The sequence below is a fragment of the Bubalus bubalis genome, chromosome 4 (genome assembly GCF_019923935.1).
Source record: "Bubalus bubalis isolate 160015118507 breed Murrah chromosome 4, NDDB_SH_1, whole genome shotgun sequence".
Taxonomy (NCBI): Eukaryota; Metazoa; Chordata; class Mammalia; order Artiodactyla; family Bovidae; genus Bubalus; species Bubalus bubalis.
Window position 1 is genome coordinate 37475785 of NC_059160.1, and position 24750 is coordinate 37500534.

General features: G+C 38.8%; 1 protein-coding gene across 1 annotated transcript in view; it reads left to right on the top strand.

Moving 5' to 3' along the window:
- The window catches only part of SMCO2 (single-pass membrane protein with coiled-coil domains 2), a 42183-nt gene that overhangs the window by 12600 nt on the left and 4833 nt on the right, over positions 1-24750 (top strand). The window contains exons 3-8 of the mRNA XM_025282429.3: positions 4767-4903; positions 5573-5722; positions 14753-14843; positions 20594-20650; positions 22297-22353; positions 23298-23470. Of these exons, the coding sequence (XP_025138214.3) occupies positions 4767-4903; positions 5573-5722; positions 14753-14843; positions 20594-20650; positions 22297-22353; positions 23298-23470 (665 nt within the window). The remainder of the gene's footprint in view (positions 1-4766; positions 4904-5572; positions 5723-14752; positions 14844-20593; positions 20651-22296; positions 22354-23297; positions 23471-24750) is intronic.

The following is a 24750-nucleotide window of genomic DNA, read 5'->3' on the forward strand; positions in this document are numbered from 1 at the left end:
CTATAGAGGAAGGTGCTTTCCAATCTGTGGAGTGGGTATTTCCTATTCTGAGGCTTATTCAACCCTCAAAGGAAGTCCAGGATTCATCTTTTTGTCTACTTCTCTTTTGAATACTTTTTGGGCTTGGGGATAGCCAGCCAACTCTACAATCCTTAGAAGGAAGAGTCCTCAAAGAACATCCTAATCTGGACTTTACTTTCAAGGACTCTGCAGTAAGGGAAAAAAGAAAAAGAAACAAAAGAAATAGAAGTGGGACTTCCCTGGTGGTCCAGTGGCTAAGACTCTGAGCTCCCAGTGCAGGACGATCGGGTTTGATCCCTGGTCAGGGAACTAGATCCCACATGCTACAGCTAAGAGTCCACATGCTGCAACTGAAAGATGTCACAGGCTGCAACAACAGAAGATCGTGAGTGCTGTAACTAGACCTGGTACAGCAAAACAAATACATAAAAATAAATATACAGAAAAAAGAAAGAGAAGGGGATAGAAGGCGTGAAGGGATAGAGTTAGATGTGTGGAGTATAGATAATAATGAGACAGTCAAAAAGTGGAAAGAGACAGATACCCATTTGCTTGGGGCTGGTGCACTGGGACGACCCAGAGGGATGGAATGGGGAGGGAGGAGGGAGGAGGGTTCAGGATGGGGAACACATGTATACCTGTGGTGGATTCATTTTGATATTTGGCAAATCTAATACAGTTATGTAAAGTTTAAAAATAAAATAAAATTAAAAAAAAAAGAAAAAAAAAGAAAATAAAATACGGTAGTATATTCCAACTTTAAAAAAAAAAAAAAAGTGGAAAGAGACAGATACCCATTACAAAAAAAAAAAAAAAAACCAACAAACAAACAAAACAAAAAACTCCTCTTCTAAATTAGAAGAGGAGTCTTAAAGAGGGGAAAGAAAAGGGAAAACGAGATGTGGGAGCCATGAACTTAGTGAACACATAAATTGAAGGTAAAACTCTATAAAGACTGTTATCTGCTTCTTTGTGGGGTCCTTGTCAGTGGACTCCAGGAAAATGTTCCTACCATTAGTCAGTGAACAATTATGCTACCACTTGTTGGCCTGGAATAGAACAAGTCTAGTTAGATAATAAAATTATTCACTCCATAAGATTTATCACATAGTCTACACTCGCAGGCTATATGAAGGGTATAATGCCTTCATTATTATAGACTGTTTCTTACAAACTTCAAGTCAGGGCATAAAGGTTTAAGAAAATATTTTTTAAAATTTATGATTGTATTTCTTTATGTTCATTTATTTATATGGAAAAACCTTTAATTACAGAAAAATAAATCACATGCAGTCACATAATTAACAAATAATTATTGATAAATTTAGCTCTGTGCTGAAAAAAGGACAAACATATGACTTCTTGAGGAAGAAATCTTTTCCTTTTATTCTCTGAAAGCAAACCAGAAGGTCTCTACTTTGCATAATCTTACATTTGTCTTTTATAAGACAAAGATTTAAAGGACAATTTCAGGAAATGGACAAAGAGTTAAGAGGAGCAAAATAAGGTCAACTGTTTTTTTAATTAACAAAATAGGCTTTTTAGCTAGACTGCCAAAGCTGCCATGTCTAACCATCAAAGCCCCCTAAAACACTTGGAAATGAAGATTTTGCACTGGTTTCCCATTTTCAGTCCCTGGCACTGCTATATATAGTGCCGATTTCAGATGCTAGGTCAGTGAACAGGCTTTCCTATTTCCTGCTTTTGTTTGCATCTCTCACAAACAGAATGTATTTCTATAACCACTTAGCATCCACTATGTGCTAGGAGACAGGGACAACAGAGGATGAGATGGTTGGATGGCATCATCGATTCACTGGACATGAGTTTGAGCAAGCTCCAGAAGATGGTGAAGGACAGGGAAGCCTGGCATGCTGCAGTCCATGGGCTCGCAAAGAGTTGGACAGGACTGAGTGACTGAACAACAACAAATGTGCTAGGATATTATATATATAATTCTTTCCCTTCAGTGAGCTCACACACTAGGAGGGACTCAGGCAAAAACAAGGGTGTGTACAAAAAATCCACCCTAGAAGGAGCAGATGTACTAATGAAGTATACAGGAGGGAGAGCTTAAGACTGGGGATATGACAACTGAGTTTTGAAAGATGGTCTAGATAGAAGAAAAGCATTTCAGAAAGAAGGCATAGCACATGCAAAGATAAAGGAGTCAAAGAGAAACAGTGTTGTGAGAGAGGAAGGGTGCAGGAAAAGGCATGACCGGCAAGCAGGCAGGCAGGATGCTGAGGCCAGGATAGAGCAGGATGCAGGCAGGAAGCCAGGACACCAGTAGGAGGCAGGAACTGATGAGGACTTGAGATAGGGCCCCGACTGGGATGCCATGAGCAGAGATGGACACTGACTGAAAAGATAAGCAGTATTAGTGGATACTATACTAAGCGGATATGAAATGGATAACGAGGAGGGAAAAGAATGTCTCCCATGACAATTCAAGGACTTCTTCCAGTCTTCAGACGGAGACATTTGGATGAATGGGGGGCCATATACAAGAGTGGGAACTAGACTAGTTGAGGGAAAATATGAGTTCCATTTTTCACTTTCTGAGGAATATGAGCTCTTCCAAAAGCTGCACATAAATGGAAAGTAATGTTTTTAGCTTCCCTTGTGGCTCAGATGGTAAAGAATCAGCCTGCAAAGCAGGAGACCTGGGTTTGATCCCTGTATTGGGAAGATCCCCTGCAGAAGGGAAAGGCTACCCACTCCAGTATTCTGGCCTGGAGAATTCAATGGACCATATAGTCTTCAGAGTCACAAAGAGTCAAACACGACTGAGCAACTTTCACTTTCAATGCCCTTGGTTTGGTCGCTAAGTCGTGTCCAACTCCTGTGACCCCATGAATTGTAGCCAACCAGGTTCCTCTCTCCATGGGATTTTCCAAACAAGAATACTGGAGTGGATTGCCGTTTCCTTCTCCAGGGCATCTTCACAACCCAGGGATCAAACCTGGGTTTCCTGCATTGCAGGCAGATTCTTTACCGACTGAGCTATGAGGGAAACCCTTAGGCTGTGTATTTTATGCAACATTTAGTCTGCTATTTTAAAAACACACACATTTCTTTATGCGTTTAGTCCTGTAGGTTTTATTTAGTCCTATAGGTTTTATTAACTTATTTTTAAAGTCCTTACTGAATGTGTTACAATATTGCCCCTGTTTTATGCTTTGGGCTTTTTTTGGCCATGAGGCCTGTGGGATCCTAACTCCCTCACCAGGGACTGAACTCATACTCTCTGCATTAGAAGGGAAAGTCCTAACCACAGGACCATCAGGGAAGTCCTAGTCCTGTAGATTTTTTTTAAAAAACTCTTTTTATTTCTATTTCTTGCCTTTTGACTCTTCTGTGATATATTAACCACTACAGTACAATGACTGATGAAGATATGAAATGTCATCAGAGATTATTGGACATAGAACTCTAGAGATGGTCTGGCTCAATTTTCTTACTAGCCTAGGAAGCTGAGCTTTATGGTGGTTAAGTGACTTGTTCAACACTCACAGCAGTAGAACAAGCCTTAGACCTCTGGTTCTCTGCTTCCCAATGTGGTTGTCTTTCTCTACATCACAGTGTTTCTGCTGCTTTTAAATATCCTGGCCAAAGATTTAGTGGAAAGAAATTGAAATTGTGGAAGCCTTTTATTTACAAAGCGGTAGCTAAGAGATAGTGGAGTCACATCATACTTCGAAAATCTAGCCTTGGTTTCTTCATCTGTAAATGTAATAAACCTTCATCTCTGGTGAGACGCCACTGGGTTGTGAAAGCACTAGAGGTAGGAACTAGGTATTCCTTAATCTGAACCCAAGTCCTAGGTACAATGAAAAGAGTCATGGTTTGGGAATCAGAAAACCTAGTTCAAATTCTAGTCCATATATTTACCAGCCATATGGGTTGATTTCTTGTGGTAGCTATAACAAATTAGACTTTGTGGTTTAAAGCCACAAAAAAAAAATGTATTCTGTCATAGTTCTGGAGGCCAACAATCCAAAATCAAGGGGTCAGCGAGACCACACTTCCTCTGAAGGCTTTTGGGGAGAATTTTTCCATTCCTTTTCCAGATTTTGGTGACTCTGGGCATTCCTTAGTTTGTGGCTGCAAAAACTACAATGTGCCTCCATCTCCACATGAGTTTCTCTGTCTATGTCTTCTCCTCTTCTGTTTCTAATTAGGACACTCATCATAGGATTTAGGATCCACCCAGGTCATCCAAGGTAATCTCATCTCAAGATCATTATTAACTTCATTACATCTGCAAAGACCCTTTTTTCCAAACAAGGTCACATTCTCAGGGGGCCTAGTATTAGGACATGGACATATCTTTTGGGGGGTCATCACTGAACTCACTGCATCATGTGACCTTGGCCAAATCACTAAATATGAATGAATGGCCTAGGGAATTTCAGTACCTACATTTATCCATGTCAGGGCTGTCATTTAAAGGATGATGTGCTCGAAAGCAATTTGTAGAGATAGGTGAATGCTGTTCCTATTGACTTGGCCAATGATCTGTAGAGGTATATCAATAAGAGGCTGATCTGTTCTCCCTACTCTCCACATTCCTGCCCCAGCCTTCCTCTGTCACAGAGCAGAGGAGATGTCAGCCTACCTCACAAATGCATCAGACGACTCCAGCCTCGGAAAGGGTAATGAGGGCAGGGGTACCATAGAGGGGTCACCATCTCTTGTGATAAACCTTCTGTTCTGCTTTTGTCCTTCATGATCTTTATCAGGATAAGTTGGAGCTGAAGGCTGGGCATGGCCAGGACCTGCAGAGTGAACAGGATGAGCAAGAAAGAGATCACATTCAACATGAAGATCCCCAAGGATCCACATCTTTGCAGTTTTCAGAGGAGAACATCCTTGAACAGTAAGCCTTGGTGAATGCAAGAGGGAACACTGAGTAGTGTTTTGTGGAGGGGAGAATGAAACTTAGCAGAGTGCTTATAGAAAGCTTAGAAGATTTTAAATCAGTACATGTCTTGAACCACAAAGCAATCACATGCACAAGTAACTACCTACCCATTCCAGCAAGAAAGATGAAGCGGGACATAGGGAGACCGTGGAGTTCTCTTTCCATGCTTTTCTTTGGATCCTGGACTTATTACACATCTCATCACTCTTAGGTAATTTTCTAGAGATGAAAAATATTTTAATTATAATTAAAAATGTATGGTTGAATCCTTATGGACCCTTTCCCTATGTATTAATATAATTTCTTCTCCTTCACCAAGATGCAACCACCTTCCTGAAATCAACACTTAACATTCATTCCATGCAGGAAAATTAAAAATATATCTACATTGTTTACTGAATATAAAACATACTTTATTTTCTCCAGCCTTAAAAAAGTCTGTTAAAATGGGTATTAAATAAGTGTTCAAACTCATTTCTTAAAGCCTAAGTTCCTATCTGGCCTATTTTGGTGACAGAAAATGAATAAGCAGACCTATTTGCCACCCATAGAAAGGGGGTTTTAGGATTTGTGAAATGTTTCCCATTTTCTACCTTAAAACTGATCATAATCATATCTCTGTAGGAGTCAGGAGAACATGTTCTTTCAGCTTAACCACTGGAATACACGGATGGGTCTACAAGTGAAAGAACTTGGAGCTGATCACATAGGCTGGATGGAGAAAATTAAAAATATTATACAAAAAATAAGCCTAACAGAAAACACAGTGAAGAGGTAATTGTGGGGTGTTGGGGTGGGTCAGAAAATAATGAAAAGTTTCATAGCTTCAGAAATTTATGAAACTACAGGTTTAAGGTGGGTAAAATCTTTAGGATAAGAAGTTTATGTGCTAAGTCACTTCAGTCGTGTCCGACTCTTTGCAACCCTATGGACTGTAGCCCACCAGGCTCCTCTGTCCATGGGATTCTCCAGGCAAGAATCCTGGAGTGGGTTGCCATTTCCTTCTCCAGGGCATCTTCCCAGCCCAGGGACTGAACCTGCACCTCTTATGTCTCCTGAATTGACAGGTGTATTCTTTACCACTAGTGCCACCTGGGAAGACCTGGGAAGCATAAAGCCTTAGATTTAAAAGTCATGCCACAGAATCTTGAAGCCTACATCAAAGTTATCTGCATCTTTGCTCTCTCTTCTCTCAAGGGAAGACTGCCCTCAGAGATTCTCTCCTTGAAGCCACATTAAGAGTTATCAAAAGGACATACTGAGGTTTCCAGTGATCCCTGAGTTTTATCCAGTTTTGTCCAAAGGAATCCAACCAGTATGACATGAAAAAACTGTCAAAGTGTGCTTGAAAATGCATATCTGAATTCAGGTTAAAAGTTTCAAGATGAAACAGAAATGACAAAGTTGTTATTTATGCAGTCACTGGCATAGAGACTGGGCTTTGGAGTCAGAGGAACCCGGGTTTGAATCTTGATATTGACCTTTCTTGGACAGGTTAATAAACTGTTTTTTTAAGCCTTGACTTTCCTCATCTATAAAGAAATAATGATAGCCACCTCATTGGTTTATTGTGGGTATTAAACAAAATGCCATATGTAAAGCATTTAGTACAGTGCCTGATATATAATAGCAATTGATAAATGGAAGCTATTTAAAAAAATAAATCACTCTGGCCTTCTGAATCTTCCTACCACATTCCAAACTCTTTCCTACTGCAAGGCTACTTTTCTACATGTTTATTTGCCTTTCAGTTAAACATCTTCTTTATATTCAGTTAAACATCACCATACCTTTAGCTAAATATCTCTGTATCAGTTTTCTGACTATCCTATTCAAGGTACCCCCCTTTTTCTTCCAGAGCATGAATAATATTTGGATTTTAAAAGATTCTGTGTTTTTATTAATTTATTTTATTTTTAAACTTTACATAATTGTATTAGTTTTGCCAAACTCAGTACATTAAAGTTTCTTTCCATGGGAATTCCCTGCTGGTCCAGTGGTTAGGACTCCACGCTTTCACTGCAGAGGACATGGGTTCAATCCCTAGTTGGAAAACGAAGATCTCACAAACTGTGTGGTATGGCCCAAAACTTTTTTTTTCCATTTTTAAAACTAAGTTATAATTTACGTACTGTAAAATTATATCTTTTATTGTACAGTTCTGCAAGTTGTGAAAAATGCATACTATTGCTTAGCCAGCACAGTGAAGATAAAGAACACTTTGATCACTCCCCACATCCCTCATACTCTTTTATAGTTAACATCTCTCCCCAGGCTGCTAGTGACCACTCATCTACGCTCTGTCTGTACAGCTCTGCCTATTCTAGAATGTCACAGAAGTGGAATTACATAGCATGCAGCCTTTTGAGTCAACCATCTTTCCTTAGTATAAAGAATGTAATTTGAGATTCATCCATGTTGTACACATCAATAATTTGTTTCTTTTTGTTGCTGAACAGTATTCCCTTATATAAATATGCTACAATTGATTCTTTCACTAACTGAGACATATTTAGATTTTTTTAACAATCATTCATAAAGACACTGTAAACATTCACTTGGGTCTACCGTGGTGGCTCCGTAGTGAAGAATCTGCCTGCCAGTGCAGGAGATGTGGTTTCAATCTCTGGGTAGGGAGATCCCCTTTAGATGGAACTGGCAACCCACTCCAGAAGCTTGCCTGGGTAATCCCAAGGACAGAGGAGCCTGTCCTCTAGTGGGCTATGGTTTATGGGCTCTCAAAAGAGTTGGACGTGACTTAGCAACTAAAACAGCAACAATACCACAGTACCATGATAACTGTAGCTTTATATTAAGTCTTTAAATTAGGTAAGGAGTGTTATTCGGTTTTGTTCTAATTTTTTTCTAAGTCAAATATAATTTTTATTAGACTTTATTCCTTTTCTTTTTTTTTCAGCAGATACATGCTTGACTTTATCTTGTAATCTATAGACAATACATTAGAATATGTAATGAATCCATATACCTTTTCCAAAGGAATACCCAAAACAGAAGTAGCAATAAAGTTACAAATGATAATCATCAGATGAAATAATTTAGATGAAGCTTTTCTCTCTCGAAGAGATGGGGAAACTAAAATTTTATTTTATGTTGGAGTAGAGTTGATTAACAACATTGTCTTAGTTTCAGTTCAATTCACTTCAGTCACTCAATCGTGTCCAACTCCTTATGACCGCATGGACTGCAGCACGCCAGGCTTCCCTGTCCATCACCAACTCCCACAGCTTGCTCAAATTCATGTCCATCGAGTCACTGATGCCATCCAACAATCTTATCCTCTGTTGTCCCCTTCTCCTCCTGCCTTCAGTCTTCCTCAGCATTGGGGTCTTTACCAGGAGTCAGTTCTTCCCATCAGGTGGCCAAAGTATTGGACATTCAGCTTCAGCATCAGTCCTACCAATAACTATCTAGGACTGATTTCCTTTAGGATTGACTGGTTGGATCTCCTTGCAGTCCAAGGGACTCTCAAGAGTCTTTTCCAACACTACAGTTCAAAAGCATCAATTCTTCGGGGCTCAGCTTTCTTTAGAGTCCAACTCTCACATCCATACATGACTACAGGAAAAACCATAGCTTTGACTAGACAGACCTTTGTCAGCAAAGTAATGTCTCTGCTTTTTAATATGCTGTCTAGTTTGGTCATACATTTTCTTCCAAGGAGCAAGCTTCTTTTAATGTCATGCCTACAGTCACCACCTGCAGTGATTTTGTCACTATTTCCATTGTTTCCTCATGTATTTGCCAGGAAATGATGGGACCAGATGCCATGATCTTCATTTTTTGAATGTTGAGTTTTAAGCCATTTTTTTCACTCTCCTCTTTCACTTTCATCAAGAAGCTCTTTAGTTCCTCTTCACTTTCTGCCATAAGGGTGGTATCAACTGCATATCTGAGGGTACTGATATTTCTCCTGGCAATCTTGATTCCAGTTTGTGCTTCATCCAGCCTGGCATTTTGCATGATGTACTCTGCATTTAAGTTAAATAAGCAAGGTGGCAATATACAGCCTTGACGTACTCCTTTCCCAATTTGGAACCAGTTCATTGCTCTGGGTCCAGTTCTAACTCTTGCTTCTTGACCTGTATACAGATTTCTCAAGAGGCAGGTAAGGTGGTCTGGTATTCCCATCTCTTGAAGAAATTTCCACAGTTCGTTATGATCCACACAGTCAAAGGCTTTGGCACAATCAGTAAAGCAGAAGTACATGATTTTCTGGAACTCTCTTGCTTTTTTGATGATCCAACGGATGTTGGCAATTTGATCTCTGGCTGCTCTGCCTTTTCTAAATCCAGCTTGAACATCTGAAAGGTTACAATTCACATACTGTTGAAGCCTGGCTTGGCAACTTTTAAGTACAACTTTGCTAGCATGTGAGAGGAGTGCAATTGTGCAGTAGTTTGAACATTCTTTGACATTGCCCTTCTTTGGGATTGGAATGAAAACTGACCTTTTCCAGTCCTGTGGCCACTGCTGACTTTTCCAAATTTTCTGGCATATTGAGTGCAGCACTTTCACAGCATCATCTTTTAGGATTTGAACTAGCTCAACTAGAATTCTATCACCTCCACTAGCTTTGTTTGTAGTGATGCTTCCTAAGGCCCACTTGACTTCACATTTCAGGATGTCTGGCTCTAGGTGAATGATCACACCATTGTGGTTATCTGGGTCATGAAGATCTTTTTTGTGTTGTTCTTCTGTGTATTCTTGCTGCTTGTTAATATCTTCTGCTTCTGTTAGGTCTATACCATTTATTGTACCCATCTTTGTATGAAATGTCCCCTTGGTATCTCTAGTTGTCTTGAAGAGATCTTTAGTCTTTCGCATTCAATTTTTTCCTCTATCTTTTGCATTGATCACTGAGGAAGGCTTTCATATCTCTCCTTGCCTTTATTTGGAACTATGCATTCAGATGAGCATTATCTTTCCTTTTCTCCTTTGCCTTTTGTTTCTCTTCTTTTCTCTGCTATTTGGAAGGCCTCGACAGACAACCATTTTTCCTTTTTGCATTTCCTTTTCTTGGGTAGGGTCTTGATCACTGCCTCCTGTACAATGTCACGAACCTCTATCCATAGTTCTTCAGGCACTCTATCAGACCTAATCCCTTGAATCTATTTGTCACTTCCACTGTATAATCATCAGGAATTTGATTTAGGTCATACCTTAATGGTGTACTGGTTTTCCCTACTTTCTTCAATATAAGTCTAAATTTGGCAATAAGGAGTTCAAGATCTGATCCATAGATCTTGTTTGCTGACTGTATAGAGCTTTTCCATCTTTGGCTGCAAAGAATATAATCAATCTTATTTCAGTATTGACCATCTGGTGATGTCCATGTGTAGAGTCTTCTCTTGTGTTGTTGCTATGACCAGTGCATTTTCTTGGCAAAACTCTGTTAGCCTTTGCCCTGCTTCATTTTGGACTCCAAGGCCAAACTTGCCTGTTACTCCAAATATTTCTTGACTTCCTACATTTCCATTCCTATGATGAACAGGATATCTTTTTTGAGTGGTAGTTGTAGGTCTTGTAGGTCTTCATAGAACTGTTCAACTTCAGCTTCTTCAGCATTAGTGGTTGGGGCATAGACTTGGATTATTGTGATATTGAATGGTTGGCCTTGGAAACAAACAGATCATTCTGTCATTTTTGAGATTGCTCCCAAGTACTACATTTTGGACTCTTTTGTCAACTATGGGGGCTACTCCATTTCTTCTAAGGAAATGGAGTATTAGTTGGCTATTAACTATTTGTTCTTAGTTAATAACTAACTATTGGCTAATTATTATTAGTTAGGAGTATTAGTGTGTGTCATGAGAAACGCTGGACTGGAAGAAACACAAGCTGGAATCAAGATTGCCGGGAGAAATATCAATAACCTCAGATATGCAGATGACATCACCCCTATGGCAGAAAGTGAAGAAGAACTAAAAAGCCTCTTGATGAAAATGAAAGTGGAGAGTGAAAAAGTTGGCTTAAAGCTCAACATTCAGAAAACGAAGATCATGGCATCCGGTCCCAACACTTCATGGGAAATAGATGGGGAAACAGTGGAAACAGTGTCAGACTTTATTTTTCTGGGCTCCAAAATCACTACAGATGGTGACTGCAGCCATGAAATTAAAAGATGCTTACTCCTTGGAAGGAAAGTTATGACTAACCTAGATAGCACATTCAAAAGCAGAGACATTACTTTGCCAACAAAGGTTCGTCTAGTCAAGGCTACGGTTTTCCTGTGGTCATGTATGGATGTGAGAGTTGGACTGTGAAGAAGGCTGAGCACTGAAGAATAGATGCTTTTGAACTGTGGTGTTGGAGAAGACTCTTGAGAGTCCCTTGGACTGCAAGGAGATGCAACCAGTCCATTCTGAAGGAGATCAGCCCTGGGATTCCTTTGGAAGGAATGATGCTAAAGCTGAAACTCCAGTACTTTGGCCACCTCATGCGAAGAGTTGACTCATCGGAAAAGACTCTGATGCTGGGAGGGTTTGGGGGCAGGAGGAGAAGGGGATGACAGAGGATAAGATGGCTGGATGGCATCACTGACTCGATGGACGTGAGTCTCAGTGAACTCCGGGAGTTGGTGATGGACAGGGAGGCCTGGCGTGCTGCGATTCATGAGGTTGCAAAGAGTCGGACAACGACTGAGCGACTGATTTGATCTGATCTTATTAGTGTGTGTTAGTTTCAGGTGTGCAGCAAAGTGATTTAGTTATACATATACATGTAACTAGGGGGCTACCTCAGTGGCTCAGTGGTAAAGAATCCACCTGCAATGCAGGAGGCGTGGATTTGATCCCCGGGTTGGGAAGATCCCCTGGAGGCAGAAATGGCAACCCATTCCAGTGCTCTTGCCAGGAGAATCCCATGGACAGAGGAAACTAGCCAGCTACAGCCCATAGGGTCACAAAGAGTCGGACAGGACTAAAACAACTTGGCATGCAGGCACACATACATGTATCTATTCTTTTTCAAATTCTTTCCCCATTTAGGTTATTACAGAATACTGAGCAGAGTTCCCTGTTATAGTAGGTCATTAATTTTTCTTTTAATTTTTCAAAATTGTTTTAGCTCTTCTATTTTTCTTGTCTGCTTTTCCATGTAGATTTTACAATCAACCTGTCAATCTTTCTGTGATTTTGATTGGAACTACCATTAATTCATAGATACATTTGGGAATAATTAATATTTTAGCAATAGCAACTCTTCTGATTCATGGATACAGTATTTCTCTCTATTTAGGTCTTTGATTTCTTCCATCAGGGTTGTGTAGTGTTCAGTGTACAGATAGTTCACATATTTTTAGGTTTATATCTATTTCATGCTTTTGGTTCTGTTATAAATGGTACTTTAAAATTTTCAGCTTCTTATTGTTCAGTTTAGTTCAGTTCAGGTGCTCAGTTGTGTCCGACTCTTTGTGACCCCATGAATTGCAGCACACCAGCCCTCCCTGTCTATCACCAACTCCCGGAGGTTACCCAAATATCATGTCCATCGAGTTGGTGATGACATCAGCCATCTTATCCTCTGTTGTCCCCTTCTCCTCCTGCACCCATTCTCTCCCAGCATCAGGGTCTTTTCCAGTGAGTCGACTCTTTGCATGAGGTGGCCAAAGTATTGGAGTTTCAGCTTCAGCATCAGTCCTTCCAATGAACACCCAGGACTGATCTCCTTTAGGATGGACTGGTTGCATCTCCTTGCAGTTCAAGGGACTCTCAAGAGTCTTATCCAACACCACAGTTCAAAAGCATCAATTCTTCAGTGCTCAGCTTTCTTCACAGTCCAACTCCCACCTCCATACATGACCATTGGAAAAACCATAGCCTTGACTAGATGGACCTTTGTTGGCAAAGTAATGTCTCTGCTTTTTAATATGCTATCTAGGTTGGTCATAACTTTCTTTTCAAGGAGTAAGTGTCTTTTAATTTCATGGCTGCAATCACCATCTGCAGTGATTTTGGAGCCCCCCAAAATTATTGTTAATAGCTAGTATATAGAAATACAGCTAACATTTTGTATATGACTTTCCACTGTGACCTTGCTAAGCTCATTTATTAATTTTAATAGTCTTTACATATTTTTTGAAATTTTTCACATAGATAATTATGTCATCAGCCAAATAGAGACAGCTTTCTATCTTCCTTTCCAATCTGTGTTCCTTTCACTTTCTTTTGTTGCCTTATTATATTGGCTAGAACTTCTAGTGTGATGTTGAATAGGAGGAGTGACAGCAGATAGCAGACATACTTACTTAGTTCTCAGTCTTACAGGAAGAGCAAGAGCATTAAGTGTGATATTATCTGGGCTTTTGTTTGTTTTTAAATTGCTCTTTCTCAGATTGAGAAGATTTCTTCTATTCCTAGTTTACTGAGTTGTTTTTAAAATCAGAAATGATACTGAATTTTTAAAATAGCTTTTGCTGCAGCTGTGAATGATCATGTTTTTTGTTCGTTTATAAATATCTTGATATGGTGAATTATAATGATTGATTTTTGAATGCTGAACCAGCCTTGAATTTCCAGAATAAATACCACCTGGTCATATTATCCTTTTTATTTGTTGTTAGATTCAGCTTACTAAAATGGATCTTTAACGTTTATGCTAATGAGAGGCTTTTTAGTTCCTCTTCACTTTCTGCCATAAGAGTGGTGTCATCTGCATATCTGAGGTTATTGATATTTCTCCCCGCAATCTTGATTCCAGCTTGTGCTTCTTCCAGCCCAACATTTCCCATGATGTACTCTGCATAGAAGTTAAATAAGCAGGGTGACAATATACAGCCTTGATGTACTCCTTTTCCTATTTGGAACCAGTCTGTTGTTCCATGTCCAGTTCTAACTGTTGCATCCTGACCTGCATATAGGTTTCTCAAGAGGCAGATCAGGTGGTCTGGTATTCCCATCTCTTTCAGAATTTTCCACAGTTTATTGTGATCCACACAGACAAAGGCTTTGGCATAGTCAATGTAAAAAAAAAACATATTTAGTATCAAGGAAAAAATTGGGATGTTTTTGTACAGTTCTCTATTTTCTGGATGAGTTTGTGTAAAACTGGCATAACTTCTTTCTTAACTGTTTGGTTGAATTCACCAGTGAAGCCATATTGCCTGGAGATTTCACTATGGCAAGATTTTAACTACAAATTTAATTTTTTTAAATGATATATTATAGGATCAAAGGGCTGCACAGCCTACCTAGCTCTTGAGTATATTTCAGTAGTAGAATGTATCTTTTAAGGAACTTTCCCTTTTCATCTAAATTAATTTATTGGCTTAAAATTATTAATAATATTTTCTTATTATATTTTTTATTTTGAAATAATTGCAAATTCACAGGAATTTTCAAAGAAATATATAGCATAACCCCATGCACCCTTCCCTCAACCTTCCAAATGGTAGTATCCTGTCCAACTCAAAACCAATGAGTTGGTACTTTATCAATGATACTAATGGTATCCTTAAAACCAAGAAATGGATATTGGTATTAATATTAATGACAGAGCTCATTCAGACCTTACCAGTTATAAGTGCATTTTACATTTCTGCTTCTATATCCAGTTAGGACTACACTTCTTTACAATTATCTAGATAACTTAGAATGTTTTTTACTTTCTTGAATTGCATTTATGACTTCCCATGCCAACACAATTACCACCCAAGAGTCCCCCTTATATAGGAATAGGATTTCATTTTTGAAAAGTCAGAAACAATCTTTCAAGATCAAAAAAGATTATCCATTGGAGATTTTTCTTAAGCCACAGGACTAAGTCCCTCTCTTGGTCTGTTTGCAGCTTATTAAGTGAGGTTATATCCCTGGAGGGCCAAATTGAAAAGCTGGAATCACACCAGGACCTTGATTCTGATCAGGGGATAAACATGGAGGTAAGCAGAAGGCTTGGGAAAAAAACGGGGAGGTTGTGGGGACTCTGTAACCTCTTCCCACCCCATCTGTTGTTTAACATGTCATAATAAGAATTATTTCAAATCCTGAAAGATGATGCTGTGAAAGTGCTTCACTCAATATGCCAGCAAATTTGGAAAACTCAGCAGTGGCCACAGGACTGGAAAAGGTCAGTTTTCATTCCAATCCCAAAGAAAGGCAATGCCAAAGAATGCTCAAACTACTGCACAACTGCACTCATCTCACATGCTAATAAAGTAATGCTCAAAATTTTCCAAGTCAGGCTTCAGCAATATGTGAACCGTGAACTTCCAGATGTTCAAGCTGGTTTTAGAAAAGGCAGAGGAACCAGAGATCAAATTGCCAACATCCGCTGGATCATCAAAAGAGCAAGAGAGTCCCAGAAAAACATCTATTTTTGCTTTATTGACTATGCCAAAGCCTTTGACTGTGTGGATCACAATAAACTGTGGGAAATTCTGAAAGAGATGGGAATACCAGACCACCTGACCTGCCTCTTGAGAAACCTATATGCATGTCAGGAAGCAACAGTTAGAACTGGACATGGAACAATAGACTGGTTCCAAATAGGAAAAGGAGTACATCAAGGCTGTATATTGTCACCCTGCTTATTTAACTTCTATGCAGAGTACATCATGGGAAATGTTGGGCTGGAAGAAGCACAAGCTGGAATCAAGATTGCGGGGAGAAATATCAATAACCTCAGATATGCAGATGACACCACCCTTATGGCAGAAAGTGAAGAGGAACTCAAAAGCCTCTTGAGGAAAGTACAAGAGGAGAGTGAAAAAGTTGGCTTAAAGCTCAACATTCAGAAAACTTAGATCATGGCATCCGGTCCCATCACTTCATGGCAAATAGATGGGGAAACAGTGGAAACAGTGGCTGACTTTATTTTTGGGAGCTCCAAAATCACTGCAGATGGTGATTGCAGCCATGAAATTAAAAGACGCTTACTCCTTGAAAGGAAAGTCATGACCAACCTAGATAGCATATTGAAAAGCAGAGACATTACTTTGCCAACAAAGGTCCATCTAGTCAAGGCTATGGTTTTTCCAGTGGTCATGTATGGATGTGAGTTGGACTGTGAAGAAAGCTGAGCACCGAAGAATTGATGCTTTTGAACTGTGGTGTTGGAGAAGACTCTTGAGAGTCCCTTGGACTGCAAGGAGATGCAACCAGTCCATCCTAAAGGAGATCAGTCCTGGGTGTTCATTGGAAGGACTGATGCTGAAGCTGAAACTCCAATACTTTGGCAACCTCATGCGAAGAGTCGACTCTGGAAAAGACCCTGATGCTGGGAGAGATTGGGGGCAGGAGGAGAAGGGGACGACAGAGGATGAGATGGCTGATGTCATCACCAACTCGATGGACATGAGTTTGGGTAACCTCTGGGAGTTGGTGATGGACAGGGAGGCCTGGCGTGCTGCGATTCATAGGGTCGCAAAGAGTCAGACATGACTGAGCAACTGAAATGAACTGAACTGAACAAGAATTAAAGGGATTTCCCTGTCAGTCCAGTGATTAAGACTCCAAGCCTCTACTGTAGAGGACACAGGTTTGATCCCTGGTATGCTGGATCTGGTGGTCAGTTCTGAGAGCATTTTGCCTGGGTACCACCACTTCTATTCTGTAACAACACGTAAAAAAGCTAGACTTTTCTGTTCTACCTAGAAACTCAGTCAAATTTGGCAGGTTTTCATCAATGCCACTTAAAATAATGAAGAGTTCTTTAAGAGAAAAGTTCTCATCTTAATATCTGTATCCTGACACCTACCAGTACAGAAAAAAACGTGCAGGAAATATATATTTGTGAAGAACTGCATTCCTAGAACATAAGAGAGAGATTTGTGTTTGTCTTTGATGTCTTCATGAAGAGTTCTTATGTTGGTTTTCACAGTATCCAAAGCTTTCTTATTGTTTTTGTCTCCTTGTATTTCTTAGAGATTCTTTTCTTAGAAAGATTTACTTTTCCCTTTTTAAGAGTCGTAGAATATTAGAAAAGTAGTGACCAACTTTGGATAATAATTAACTTTCAGAGCCCTGGCTGGTAGTTTTTCTTCTCTAATAAACTTCAGTCATTTGAAGAACAGTCTATAAAAATGGAAAAAATCTGTGTCTAACTACATTTTTTTTTTACTGAAATTGCCAGCTTCTGCTTTAGTTCAAGCCAAATTTAAATTAAGTAGGATTTCGAAAGAAAGAGAAAAATGCCTCTTTTATAGTAGAAAGTAATATTTGTTTAGACCTCTCACATATTAAAAGCCATGCACAGATTTTTCAACAAGGAAAAAACTGCTTAAACTATGGCTTAGTGCAACATTTTGATGTAGCAACTTCATTTTGTGCTAGTTGGAAAGTCAGCTTTTTTTTTTTTTTTTCAGTATCTAGGGCTTTGGAAATTGAAAACTATGAAGAAAGGGAAGAGGACAAAGGCCAAGAAACATTTTTCCCCTTAAAAAAATTTCCTCCAAAAGTCAGAAAATACAGAAATGTGGGTTCACCGGAGGAAAGGACAGGGAGGGATGGATATCAAAAGAATGAAGAGAGAAAAAAAGCACAGAGACAAATGATAGTGAGATTAAAAAAACAAATCAACATGGGCTTGGGATAATGTGAAAAGGAAAAAGAATCCAAAAAGGAATAGATATGTGAATCATTTTGCTGTATACCTGAAACTAACACAACATTGTAAATCAACTATACTCTAGTATAAATTTTTTTAAATAACTTAGAAATATAAATAAATGAATAAAATTAAACAGACATATTTTGCAAATGTAAAAAAAATATGAAAAAGGAAGGCATCATGAATATGTTAAGGGGATTCTCTATCCTGGAAATATATAGCTTTGTATACACTCTAAAAAAATGGGCACAGACTTGAAAACTAGAAACAGCCCAAATATGCACCAACTGGTGAGTGGATAAACTGTGGTATGTACTAAATGATGGAATGTTATTCAGAGATTAAAAAGAGATTTCTTAATCATTCAACAACATATCTAAATCTCAAGTGCATGGTGCTAAGTGAAATAAGCCAGACTTGGAAGATTACGTACTTCATGATCCCTTTTCTGAAAAAGGCAAAACCATAGGAATGAAAAATAGACTAGTGGTCACTGGCTGCAGTGGGGAAAGGCTGGAGAAAGGAACACAGAGAAGTTTCCGGTGTGATGGAAATATTCCATATCTTGCTGTAGTGGTGATTGCATACCAGTGACATACAGTGCATACATGACGCTTTTAAAAGATCAGTTTTACGCTATGTAAATTATACCTCAATAAACGTGACTTTAAAAATTGACACAACTCTGTCCTAAGACTAAAGACTGACAGAAAAGGCTGTGTAAAAACAAATACAGTAATACAATAAGTAAGGGACTTTAAATACAGTTGTTACAGAAGCAAAGTCCTAAGAATGGCTTTAGGTTTACTCTGGTGGAGGAAAAAGTGAAAGTGAAGTGCAAGTCGCTCAGTTGTGTCCAACTGTTTGGGACCCATGGGATTCTCCAGGCCAGAATACTGGAATGGGTAGCCTTTCCATTCTCCAGGGGATCTGGCCAACCCAGGGATCGAACCCAGGTCTCCCACATTGCAGGCAGATTCTTTACCAGCTAAGCCACAAGGGAAGCCCAAGCATACTGGAGTGGGTAGCCTATCCCTTCTCCAGGGGATCTTCATGACCCAGGAATTGGACTGGGGTCTCCTGCATTGCAGGCGGATTCTCTACCAAGTGAGCTATTGTTAGAAAAAACTATAGGAAAAGCAATGTGTGGGAAAGTTCAAGGAGAAGTAAATTAATAAGTAATATCATCTGTATGCAGGTCAGGAAGCAACAGTTAGAACTGGACATGGAACAACAGACTGGTTCAAAATAGGAAAAGGAGTTCGTCAAGGCTGTATATTGTCACCCTGTTTATTTAACTTCTATGCAGAGTACATCATGAGAAATGCTGGACTGGAAGAAACACAAGCTGGAATCAAGATTGCCAGGAGAAATATCAATAACCTCAGATATGCAGATGACACCACCCTTAAGGCAGAAGTAAAGAGGAACTAAAAAGCCTCTTGATGAAAGTGAAAGAGGAGAGTGAAAAAGTTGGCTTAAAGCTCAACATTCAGAAAACGAAGATCATGGCATCCAGCCCCACCACTTCATGGGAAATAGATGGGGAAACAGTGTCAGACTTTATTTTTCTGGGCTCCAAAATCACTGCACATGGTGACTGCAGCCATGAAATTAAAAGACACTTACTCCTTGGAAGGGAAGTTATGACCAACCTAGATAGTATATTCAAAAGCAGAGAGATTACTTTGCCAACAACGTTCGTCTAGTCAAGGCTATGGTTTTTCCTGTGGTCATGTATGGATGTGAGAGTTGGACTGTGAAGAAGGCTGAGCGCCGAAGAATTGATGCTTTTGAAGTGTGGTGTTGGAGAAGACTCTTGAGAGTCCCTTGGACTGCAAGGAGATCCAACCAGTCCCTTCTGAAGGAGATCAGCCCTGGGATTTCTTTGGAAGGAATGATGCTAAAGCTGAAACTCCAGTACTTTGGCCACCTCATGCGAAGAGTTGACTCATTGGAAAAGACTCTGATGCTGGGAGGGATTGAGGGCAGGAGGAGAAGGGGACGACAGAGGATGAGATGGCTGGATGGCATCACTGACTCGATGGACGTGAGTCTCAGTGAACTCCGGGAGTTGGTGATGGACTGGGAGGCCTGGCATGCTGCGATTCATGGGGTGGCAAAGAGTCGGACACGACTGAGCAACTGATCTGATCTGATCTGATCACATGTATTGAACTTGCCTGTTGCTCAAGTGGTAAAGAATCTGCCTGTGATGCAGGAGACCAAGGTTCAATCCTGGGTTGGGAAGATCCTCTGGAGAAGGGAATGGCAATTCACTCCAGTATTCTTGCCTGGAGAATTCCACGGACAGAGAAACCTGGTGGGCTACAGTTCACAGGATCGCAAAGAGTCGGACACAATTGAGTGACTAACACACACACATCACACATATTGGCTCATTTACTTCTCATGAGTAAATAAAATGACTCAAAGCATGAAAGGGGGAGGAGGGGGAAATTGGTGAAAGTATTTAAACACACACCCATCAGAAACAAATTTATGAGAGCTTTAAGCTGAAGAAAGGACTTTGAAGTAGCCTGATATTGAGTCCACAAAGCTTTCTGAAATATCTGTATGAAAATAACTTTCATCCTGAAACTGACTCCTATCTCAGTTACCTTTGGTGCAATAATCTTTGATAATTACCATGTAAAGATATTTACTAGGGCACTGCGTAAACTGTGATTATTATCTCACAGCTCCTTTTTAAATAATTAAATCACACAACTCAGGGGTTGGTGATGAATGAACTTGGAAAAAAAAAAAAAGAGGGTGTAGATTATCCATTTTCTATAGGCAGTTTGAGGGTAAACACTGTTATTGCTTGTATCCAACAAGCACAATGCCTAACTCCATGGCCACTTACATAGGATGTGGCTAATGACATATTTTTGATTTGACTTAATGTTGATTTTGCAGATCAGCATCCAGAACAGGATGCAAGAAAACCCAGCTTCTATTAAATCTCAGACTATTTGATCATGAATGAGCATTCTTCTAAAAAAATTGTCATTTGTTCTTTTTCAGTTTCACACATCATTCATTACAACTTTTGTTCTATACTCTTTTGTTTTAAAGGAGAAGATCATGGAGATTAAAAAGCAAATAGGAGAAATGGATAACAATTTTGTCAAGGTAATGATAAAATGTCTTTAAGGAAGAAAAATAGTTCTGCAAATAAATCTCAAATTTTAGTGAATGGAATCCAAAATTCAACAAAAGAGACTCAGAATTTTAGACCTAGAAGGGAACTTATTATTATTTATGCCCATATTTCTACATGAAAAGAATCTTGTGCTTGCTGTTTAATTAAAAAAATATTACAGTACTGATGAACTTATTTTCAGGGCAGGAATAGAGACACAGCCATAGAGAACAACAGACTTTTGGACACAGCAGGGGAAGAAGGAGTGAAGAATTGAGAGAGTAACACTGAAACATACACATTACCATGTGTATAACAGATGCTAGTGGGAAGTTGCTGTGTAATAAGGGAGCTCAACTCCTTGGTGCTCTGTGACAGATTGGGGGTGGAATGATGGGGTGGGAGGGAAGTTCAAGAGGGAGGGGACATATGTATACTTATGTCTGATTCACATTGTTGTACTACAGAAACCAATACAACATTGTAAAGTAATTATCCTCTAATTAAATGTAAATCTAAAAGAGAATATAAAAAATATTTTTTCTTCTAACAAAAGTAATGCATGCTTATTTTAATAATTAAAAAATTATAAAAATATTGCATATAAAAAGAAAAATAAAACTGCTCTCAAAAATAAACACAGTGAACATTTTAGTGTATTTATATTCTTCTAAATGTTTTAATACATATAGTATTATTATTTTAATGAGTTACCATTATATATATTATTTTCAAACTTGCTTTTTCATTTAGCATTTTTCTTTAACAACCTTCTATGCCACTAGATGTCCTTTTACTTTTTCACTGTTTATATGAGGCAGAGTTTGATTTGGGGATTTATTAAACTTATTTTGTTAGATATTTGTGGTTTTATAATCAATTATAAACTACACCTCAAAAATCCATATCTTTCCTTGCTTTTGCAAGTAATTTTTAAGGATTAGTTTCCAGAAATGGCACCTCCTTGAATCACAGGACACTCTTTTTTAAGTTAAGGCTCTGCTTTTCAACATATCCTGCAAGTCTATTATGGGATGATTAATTAAAAACCTTTCTAAGCATTATTTACTTAGGACATATGTGCAATTGACATTTGCATCTTAGAAGAGGATGATTTGCTTTCAGCCCGTGTCTTGATCTTTCTGAGATACATGGAAAGAAAAGAGGAATAAGACACTTTTTGTGGATAGCACTTTTACTAAACTCAAAGGCCCAAGTATCCAAACATAATGAAGACTTACATTTATATATTGTAAATTTTAAAATATTTAGAAAAAATATAGTTTTATTATTTTCTCAGAAACATATTATGTTTTTCCAACTAGTGTCCTGGTAAAAGTTTAAGAAGCAAGGAGAGGGTAGTGGATAGAGAAGAAAATTATTTGTAATATGCTGCTATTGTGCAAATTTATATCTTTGAAGTATTGAAAATAATTTATTGATCTTGTGGTGATACCTTCTGCAATTTATTGTGATTGCATGATGAACTTTTTCTAAGAGGAAGGGTTTTACTGAATAAAAGTAAGTTTCAGTGAAGCCTCCCTACAACTTAGTGATATCAGAATGAGTATGGTTTTATTGTATAAACCAGAAAATGCAGTTTCTATTTTACCCAAAATTGTGGGTGTCTTTTCAGGAAGATGCTTGTGATGAAGCTCATAAATTAAAGGAAAAACTTGCTGCAAGAATAGAGGTAAGATTTCACAGTTACACAAGTTCAAATAATGATCAAATGAAATTATTTAAATCTACACACAGAGGTCATTCTTTCCCTGGAAGTTGAGTGTATACCACACACTGGTCTCTTTCTACCCCTTTCTCCCCTCCTGAACTGCTTTGGGGTGCCAGAATGTCTCACAGGTGTGGTGTACTTCCAAGCTCTCATACCCTGGGGCTGCTCCTACAGCTCCTCCATCTGCAGCTTATCCTCCATGTCTACATATTACCCACTCTTCAAAGCTCAATTCAAATGTCCTCTCATCTCCCAGACCTCCCCTAATCTCCCCTAGCCAGAAAAATGACTCCATCTGAACTTCTCGCGCAAGAGTTTATATACTGAGGTAAATGTGAATGCGTGAGTCAAACAGTGAATTAATGAATGAATGAACCTGTCACCAGTTCAGAGGTGCTTAATCATCCCACCTATCCTAGAGGAGAAGTCCCAAAACCAAGCCTCAGCTACTGTGTCCTCACATTTTTTACTTTCTCTTTAGCATGTCTATAGTATCTAATGAATATATGCATTTAGTTGTTTATTGCTTACCACCCAACCCTTATAGACACACATAAAATTCTTTGTCCCTTTTGTTAAAAAACACATGCATAATGGAATGCCCATGTCTTGTCTATTTTGTTACCTGCCACATCCTAGAATAGTGCCTGGTGGAGTCAGTCAAATAAATATGTTTTGCATAGATGAAAAAATTGAATAGTTGAATTCAATAAAAGAAGAACTATATTTCTATCTGAATACTCTGTGAATGTGTAAGTTTCTTTCCTTAGGTGAGTACACACAACTCACGTGTGATTTGCAACACTCTTTACGTGTTCTGGAGGAAAGATACTTGGCATCATCTCCAATAAGAAGGGCAGACAATGAGAATCTTTTTTTAAAATGATTGCTCTTTTTGTTCCCAGAACTTTTGCAAGGACATGGCTCTGCTGGATACAAAGTTGGGGATGTATCAAATGCAAGGGAATCCAGACTCTCAGAGTCCTGAAGAAATGGGCATGGATGAAAAGGAGCCCCTGCTTCTTCAGGCTTCATCACCATCCTTGGAGGAGAGCTCCCCTCCCCACATTACAATGTGGTGAGTTAGAGACAGGGACCTCTGGAGGCTGACAGAGTCCCCAAAATGAATGGACTATAGTAAGATTGAATTTCGTCAAGGAATTTATTTTATTTTTTTAATAAATGATTTATTATTCTTCTTTAAAACTTTAAGTTGTAATTTCTTTTTCATATTTTTAAAATTTTCAATCAGTATTTTCTTTCATTTACTGGCCACGTTGCATGGCTGGTGGGATCTTAGTTCCCCTACCGGGGATGGAACCCAGGCTATAGTCGTAAAAGCACCAAATCCTAACCACTGGACCACCAGGGAATTCCCAAGACATATACCTATTGCAATAGATATAGATATAGACATAGATACAGATATTTCTTTCTTAGCATTTTAGATAACTACATATATATGTATTCTTGCTTAGTCACCAAGTCATGTCTGACTCCTGACAACTCAGTGGAGTGTAGCCTGCCAGTCTCCTCTGCCCATGGAATTTTCCAGGCAAGAATACTGGAGTGGGTTGCCATTTCCTTCTCCAGGGGATCTTCCCAATCCCGGGAATGAAACTGCATCTCAAGCATTGGCAGGTGGATTCTTTACCAATGAGAAACATGGGAGGCCCCAGAAAACTATATATACATAAATTTTAAAGGATGGTGTCTGCAAGCTATGATGCAGCCACCTCTACTGAAAGAACATACCTGCTAAGCAGATTTGAAAACCTTTGTTTGCTAGACAGGGTGGCTCTCCCTTGTATGATATTGAAGACACACATACTGGCAAATTCTGACTCTGGATCTCTTTTTCTGGAGATGCCATACCATCATATATGCCTTGAGTAGTACTTTCCTCTAAGAAAGCTATTTTTTTAATCTTTTTATTTTGTTTTATTATTTTGTTAGAGAAAATGTGAAAATTAAGTAAACTCTGGCTATGTTTTCACACACAAACACATACATGCACAAATACTGTTAACTCAATTTTATAAAAATATAATGAAAATGGCATAAAACCATTTTATCTCTTTTGCTTAAGAAAGCTCTTTTGATTCTTTATCCCCAAGCACTAACCCAAGTAGAATCTTCAGCTCTCTCTTTTGTGTATGCACATTGTACTTAGCTCATAATCCTGACATAGTGTCCACAGCATACTATTGCAGTTAAATTATTTCCAATCTGTCTTATCATAATAATCCATAGGCTACTTGAAGGCAGGAGTCTTGATCATTTGCAGATATTAAATATAAAATATGTTCATCATGCTCAACAAATATTTAACTTATTTATTAATTAAAGTAACAGGTG